Raw genomic sequence first — 7,500 nt, 5'->3', positions numbered from 1 at the left:
CTAGTTAGGGCCAGTCCTGGGCAGTCATGACAAAGGAGCCCGGTAGATATAAGCCCTTTGATACAGTAGCTAGTTAGGGCCAGTCCTGGGCAGTCATGACAAGGGCCCGGTAGATATAAGCCCTTTGATACAGTAGCTAGTTAGGGCCAGTCCTGGGCAGTCATGACAAGGGCCGGTAGATATAAGCCCTTTGATACAGTAGCTAGTTAGGGCCAGTCCTGGGCAGTCATGACAAGGGCCGGTAGATATAAGCCCTTTGATACAGTAGCTAGTTAGGGCCAGTCCTGGGCAGTCATGACAAGGGCCCGGTAGATATCATCCTTTGATACAGTAGCTAGTTAGGGCCAGTCCTGGGCAGTCATGACAAGGGCCGGTAGATATCGCCCTTTGATACAGTAGCTAGTTAGGGCCAGTCCTGGGCAGTCATGACAAGAGCCCGGTAGATATCGCCCTTTGATACAGTAGCTAGTTAGGGCCAGTCCTGGGCAGTCATGACAAGGGCCGGTAGATATAAGCCCTTTGATACAGTAGCTAGTTAGGGCCAGTCCTGGGCAGTCATGACAAGGGCCCGGTAGATATCGCCCTTTGATACAGTAGCTAGTTAGGGCCAGTCCTGGGCAGTCATGACAAGGGCCGGTAGATATCACCCTTTGATACAGTAGCTAGTTAGGGGCCAGTCCTGGGCAGTCATGACAAAAGCCCGGTAGATATCGCCCTTTGATACAGTAGCTAGTTAGGGCCAGTCCTGGGCAGTCATGACAAAGGGCCGGTAGATATCGCCCTTTGATACAGTAGCTAGTTAGGGCCAGTCCTGGGCAGTCATGACAAAGGGCCGGTAGATATCGCCCTTTGATACAGTAGCTAGTTAGGGCCAGTCCTGGGCAGTCATGACAAGGGCCCGGTAGATATCGCCCTTTGATACAGTAGCTAGTTAGGGCCAGTCCTGGGCAGTCATGACAAGGAGCCGGTAGATATAAGCCCTTTGATACAGTAGCTAGTTAGGGCCAGTCCTGGGCAGTCATGACAAGGCCCGGTAGATATAAGCCCTTTGATACAGTAGCTAGTTAGGGCCAGTCCTGGGCAGTCATGACAAGGGCCCGGTAGATATCGCCCTTTGATACAGTAGCTAGTTAGGGCCAGTCCTGGGCAGTCATGACAAGGGCCCGGTAGATATAAGCCCTTTGATACAGTAGCTAGTTAGGGCCAGTCCTGGGCAGTCATGACAAGGGCCCGGTAGATATCAGCCCTTTGATACAGTAGCTAGTTAGGGCCAGTCCTGGGCAGTCATGACAAAAGGCCGGTAGCCCTTTGATACGTAGCTAGTTAGGGCCAGTCCTGGGCAGTCATGACAAAGTAGATAGCCCTTTGATACAGTAGCTAGTTAGGGGCCAGTCCTGGGCAGTCATGACAAGGGCCAGTGAATATCGCCCTTTGATACAGTAGCTAGTTAGATCCTGGGCAGTCATGACAAAGGGCCGGTAGATATCAGCCCTTTGATACAGTAGCTAGTTAGGGCCAGTCCTGGGCAGTCATGACAAAGGGCCCGGTAGATATAAGCCCTTTGATACAGTAGCTAGTTAGGGCCAGTCCTGGGCAGTCATGACAAGGGCCGGTAGATATCATGCTTTGATACAGTAGCTAGTTAGGGCCAGTCCTGGGCAGTCATGACAAGGGCCCAGTAGATATAAGCCCTTTGATACAGTAGCTAGTTAGGGCCAGTCCTGGGCAGTCATGACAAGGGCCCGTAGATATCATACTTTGATACAGTAGCTAGTTAGGGCCAGTCCTGGGCAGTCATGACAAGGCCCGGTAGATATAAGCCCTTTGATACAGTAGCTAGTTAGGGCCAGTCCTGGGCAGTCATGACAAGGGCCCGGTAGATATCGCCCTTTGATACAGTAGCTAGTTAGGGCCAGTCCTGGGCAGTCATGACAAGGGCCCGGTAGATGCCATCCCCTTTGATACAGTAGCTAGTTAGGGCCAGTCCTGGGCAGTCATGACAAAGGGCCCGGTAGATATAAGCCCTTTGATACAGTAGCTAGTTAGAGACCAGTCCAGTCAGTCTGGGCAGTCATTTGATACAAGCTAGTTAGGGCCAGTCCTGGGCAGTCATGACAAGGGCCCGTAGATATCGCCCTTTGATACAGTAGCTAGTTAGGGCCAGTCCTGGGCAGTCATGACAAGGGCCCGGTAGATATAAGCCCTTTGATACAGTAGCTAGTTAGGGCCAGTCCTGGGCAGTCATGACAAGGGCCGGTAGATATCGCCCTTTGATACAGTAGCTAGTTAGGGCCAGTCCTGGGCAGTCATGACAAGGGCCCGGTAGATATCGCCCTTTGATACAGTAGCTAGTTAGGGCCAGTCCTGGGCAGTCATGACAAGGGCCCGGTAGATATCGCCCTTTGATACAGTAGCTAGTTAGGGCCAGTCCTGGGCAGTCATGACAAGGGCCGGTAGATATCAGCCCTTTGATACAGTAGCTAGTTAGGGCCAGTCCTGGGCAGTCATGACAAAGGCCCGGTAGATATAAGCCCTTTGATACAGTAGCTAGTTAGGGCCAGTCCTGGGCAGTCATGACAAGGGCCCGGTAGATATAAGCCCTTTGATACAGTAGCTAGTTAGGGCCAGTCCTGGGCAGTCATGACAAGGGCCCGGTAGATATCGCCCTTTGATACAGTAGCTAGTTAGGGCCAGTCCTGGGCAGTCATGACAAGGGCCCGGTAGATATCGCCCTTTGATACAGTAGCTAGTTAGGGCCAGTCCTGGGCAGTCATGACAAGGGGCCCGTAGATATCGCCCTTTGATATACAGTAGCTAGTTAGGGCCAGTCCTGGGCAGTCATGACAAGGGCCCGGTAGATATCGCCCTTTGATACAGTAGCTAGTTAGGGCCAGTCCTGGGCAGTCATGACAAGGGGCCGGTAGATATAAGCCCTTTGATACAGTAGCTAGTTAGGGCCAGTCCTGGGCAGTCATGACAAGGGCCCGGTAGATATCGCCCTTTGATACAGTAGCTAGTTAGGGCCAGTCCTGGGCAGTCATGACAAGGGCCCGGTAGATATCGCCCTTTGATACAGTAGCTAGTTAGGCCAGTCCTGGGCAGTCATGACAAGGGCCGGTAGATATAAGCCCTTTGATACAGTAGCTAGTTAGGGCCAGTCCTGGGCAGTCATGACAAGGGCCGGTAGATATCGCCCTTTGATACAGTAGCTAATTAGGACCAGTCCTGGGCAGTCATGACAAGGGCCGGTAGATATCGCCCTTTGATACAGTAGCTAGTTAGGGCCAGTCCTGGGCAGTCATGACAAGGGCCGGTAGATATCGCCCTTTGATACAGTAGCTAGTTAGGACCAGTCCTGGGCAGTCATGACAAGGGCCCGGTAGATATCGCCCTTTGATACAGTAGCTAGTTAGGACCAGTCCTGGGCAGTCATGACAAGGGCCCGGTAGATATCGCCCTTTGATACAGTAGCTAATTAGGACCAGTCCTGGGCAGTCATGACAAGGGCCCGGTAGATATCGCCCTTTGATACAGTAGCTAGTTAGGGCCAGTCCTGGGCAGTCATGACAAGGGCCCGGTAGATATCGCCCTTTGATACAGTAGCTAGTTAGGGCCAGTCCTGGGCAGTCATGACAAGGGCAAGGGTAGATATCAGCCTTGGATAGCTAGTTAGGGCCAGTCATGACAAGAGCCCAGTTGATATCCCCCTTTGATAGCTAGCTAGGTCCAGTCCTGGGCAGTCATGACAAGAGCTCGCTAGATATCGCCCTTTGATAGCAGGAGAAGTATAAACCAAGTCAGCTCCAGACCTGGGCCAGATTGAAGCCAGAAAGGGCTGCTGTGGTGGTGCTTTGTGAGGTTCCCCCTGCACTGTAAAACTCTTTGGGTGCCTTAGAAAGCAACACATAAATGCAATTTGTTGTTGTTGTGGTGGTGGTGGTGGTGATGATTGTTGATGTTGTTTTCTCAGGCATCCGGTGTGCTTCTATTTCAGCCGTTTCAGTGATTTGATCCTGATGCCTTTGAGGTGCCTTTTAGGCAAAGCCCAATGGCATCCATTGACACGCTCACAGCTTATCTGGGGGGACTAAATCGTCCTGTGCACAGGGTTTCAATCTCATAGCACTGCTGCATATCGATGTGTCCTTGGACAAGGTGTGTGTGTGTGTGTGTGGGGGGTTGTTTGGAGGAAATGTTTGTTTGTATGGAGACGAGAGCAGGAGGGAGGGAAGGAGGGAGGGAGGAGAGAAATGGAGGACAAAAGAGGAAGAAAAAGGAGAAGGTATGTGGACTTGTACAGCGGGCAGTGCTTCCACTTGGCCAGCTTCACTCAATGATCCTTGTCTGGCTGGATCGTCTTGGGGATCTACGGTATCCGCAAACTTTAATTTGTATTTTTTTTCAGTGACGCTGCAACGCAGCTGCAACAACCCAAACAACCGGTAGATGGCTCAAGTGAGCAGGGTGTCTCGTAAATAAAAATGGAGCCTGGAAAACCCTACACAGACTTCACTACAGACTTTAGCAGACTGGTTTAGAAATACCTTAATAGCCAGAAATTTGCCTGCCCTGTGCTAATAAAGAAATATTTGGTTAACTGCGAGTGAATCCTGTTTGCAGCCGTACAACAAACGCAGGACAAATTAAACATTCTGGTTTTCTCCGAGTGCAACGATGATAGACAGACATCATTTGGACAAAATATAGAGCATATTAACCTCCGTTGCTCAACGAAATGCCTTCCTGTTACGTCCTGTTATCACGGAGTTACAGGCGATAAACGATTTTTGATGGTCACAAGTTTACTTCATTAGCGGTTTATTTTTTGGATTATTAAAGAGTGTTCTTCATTTAAAGGTTTTACTTCGTGCTTATGCAGTAGAGCATTTAGTGCTCTCCCCAATCCCAGACGTTCACATTGTATGTTTGTTTGTAATGGATGCAACCCTTGAGATAGGCTATCGCGCTTTGACGGCAATGAGTTGTTACAGACATGAACCAAGACATATAGCCCAGCAGCAATCTAGGGACTGTTCGTTATTTATTGAAGGGGCCACCGGAGGAATTTTGAGTGCTTCAGTCAAAAGCTGCATGATCCTCTCTTGCCTGCTAGAAATTGTTCAATGACCCTCCGACAGAATTGTTAAAAAAGACATGTCAAGCAGTCAATTGACTACATTGCAGTCAAGAAGTAGACAAATTAAGACACTGTTTTGATTTATGTGAGTTGCGTTACCCCCCAACACTGACAAAAACACAGACAGCAAATTAAGATATTTTTTTCGTTTTGTGGAGCGCACCAGTAGGCTATCAAAGCAGATTTCGATTTTAAAGCTACCACCGTGTAGTCAGTCAAGCCTTAAGCCATACCCAAGTAGCCTTAATCGAGGTAATGTTTAATTATGCATGATTTATTTTGTTATTGAATTAAGTAGGCTGGGATTCCTCTCGTAACAATTATGTTTAAAGGTAGCCCAGCCTCCTGCTTTTTCAGAAGGGCGGCAGTCAGGCTACTGACAGAGCGATGTACAGTGGCTGAAAGTGGTACTAAAGCTTCACGCAGCTTCATACCCTCGTATGCATAACTGAAGTGGCCATTTGAAAGCGATGCCCACTGTATAGACTGCCATAAAGAGCAATGACATGTATACAGTATATATGTGTATGGGCGTTTGTATGTGCATGTGTATGTGCATGCTTGGCGGGGGGCAGTGCAGTGTGTGTGTTGGTGTGTGTGTGTGTGTGTTGGCGGGGGGCTATGTGTGTGTGTGTGTGTGTTGGCGGGGGGCAGTGGTGTGTGTGTGTTGGTGTGTGTGTGTGTGTGTTTGGCGGGGGGCTATGTGTGTGTGTGTGTGTGTGTTGGCGGGGGGCAGTGGTGTGTGTGTGTTGGTGTGTGTGTGTGTGTGTTGGCGGGGGCTATGTGTGTGTGTGTGTGTGTGTTGGCGGGGGGCAGTGGTGTGTGTGTGTGTGTTGGACGGGGGGCAGTGCAGTGTGTGTGTGTGTGTGTGTGTGTGTGTGTGTGTGTGTTGGACGGGGGGCAGTGCAGTGTGTGTGTGTGTGTGTGTGTGTGTGTGTTGGACGGGGGGCAGTGCAGTGTGTGTGTGTGTGTGTGTGTGTGTGTGTGTGTGTGTGTGTGTGTGTGTGTGTGTGTGTTGGACGGGGGGGGCAGTGCAGTGTGTGTGTGTGTGTGTGTGTGTGTTGGACGGGGGGCAGTGCAGTGTATGCAGGGTGCAGGGCTGATTTGTTGGCCCTCTCACCCTCGGGGTTTATTTTGCACTTCAGGGCTCTTCATGTTTTATGATCCAAACAATGCACATTCAGATTCTGAGGGAGAGAAAAACAAGAGAGAGAGAGAGAGAGAGAGACTAAAAGGATAGCAGCAGTTTCTATGGCGACAAGCCGCTGGCCGTATATAGTGTGGAGGGAGCTGTGGATCTGAGGAATAGCCCTGGTGACAGAGTCCTATGCTCTTTCTTTCTTTCTCTCTTTCTTTCTCTCTTTCTTTTTCCTTCTTTCTTTCTCTCTGCCACTTTACCTTTTTTCATTTATTTCCTCCTCTCTCTTTTTTAATCTGTCGTTCTATGTCTGTCTGTCTGTCTGTCTGTCTCTCTCTCTCTCCATTTGTTGAGGGCACAGATGTTATATATGTAAGGAGTGCTGTTCAGAGCTCCAATAAGTTCTCTCGTGTCTTTACTCCTGGTTCCTCTCTAGGCTGAACCGTAGAACAGTTAGAACTCAGATCTTAATTCAGCCCCTGGTCCTCGTTGTGGCCATTTCTCTTTGTGATGTTCTGCATGCGTGCGTGTGTTAATGACTGTGTGTGTGTGTGTGTGTGTGTGTGTGTGGGCGCATGTGTGAATTTCATTAAAATGGAGCCCTTCTGGTGTTGGATGTGGATAAACAGACCTGTGCATCATGTCAGGATTGATACAAATATGGCGTGTGAGAAAGCACATATTTCCCTCAGGCTGTTCCACTTCATTATGGAGAACCTAAAACATGGACCTCAAAGGCCTGGTTCTGAGTACTCAGAAAAGTGGTTCTGGGTTCTGCCTCAGGGAACCATAATCTAAACAGTGAATATTTAATATGTAAGGTTCTCCCAACTCTTTCTCGTCCACTTTTGAGCACATCAGACATCTCAGTGGAGGAGTCCCTACCCAGCTCTGACTTCTGAACTCGCGCGCACACACACACACACACACACACACACACACACACACACACACACACACACACACACCTTACCCACCTCTGAACTTGGGGGTTCGACTTCAACTCAGTTCCTCTGAGTGTAGCCAACACAAACACAGTTGAAAAAGTGCACAATGTATAAATGTTTATACATTTACTCCACCAAAACTGTTAGTTTTGCTCTCTTTTAGTTACTTTTAACAGCCACACACACACACACACACACACACACACACACCCCTAATTTGCACCTAACTGTTTCTCCCCCTTCAAGCCTGAGAATCTCCTGCTGGCCAGCAAGATGAA

The 7,500-nt window shown here is 49.4% G+C and overlaps 1 protein-coding gene across 12 annotated transcripts in view; it reads left to right on the top strand.

The window, feature by feature from the left end:
* The window catches only part of camk2g1 (calcium/calmodulin-dependent protein kinase (CaM kinase) II gamma 1), a 103,325-nt gene that overhangs the window by 65,653 nt on the left and 30,172 nt on the right, over positions 1-7,500 (top strand). For all 12 annotated transcript variants that reach the window (XM_048233099.1, XM_048233098.1, XM_048233095.1 and 9 more), the window contains exon 7: positions 7,469-7,500. This exon is cut by the window's right edge and continues 71 nt beyond it. In XM_048233099.1, coding sequence (XP_048089056.1) covers positions 7,469-7,500 — 32 coding nt within the window. The remainder of the gene's footprint in view (positions 1-7,468) is intronic.

This window comes from Alosa alosa, chromosome 22 (genome assembly GCF_017589495.1).
Source record: "Alosa alosa isolate M-15738 ecotype Scorff River chromosome 22, AALO_Geno_1.1, whole genome shotgun sequence".
In the NCBI taxonomy this organism is placed as follows: Eukaryota; Metazoa; Chordata; class Actinopteri; order Clupeiformes; family Clupeidae; genus Alosa; species Alosa alosa.
The sequence above is the reverse complement of the archived record's forward strand: the minus strand, read 5'-3'. Positions and strand labels throughout refer to the sequence as shown.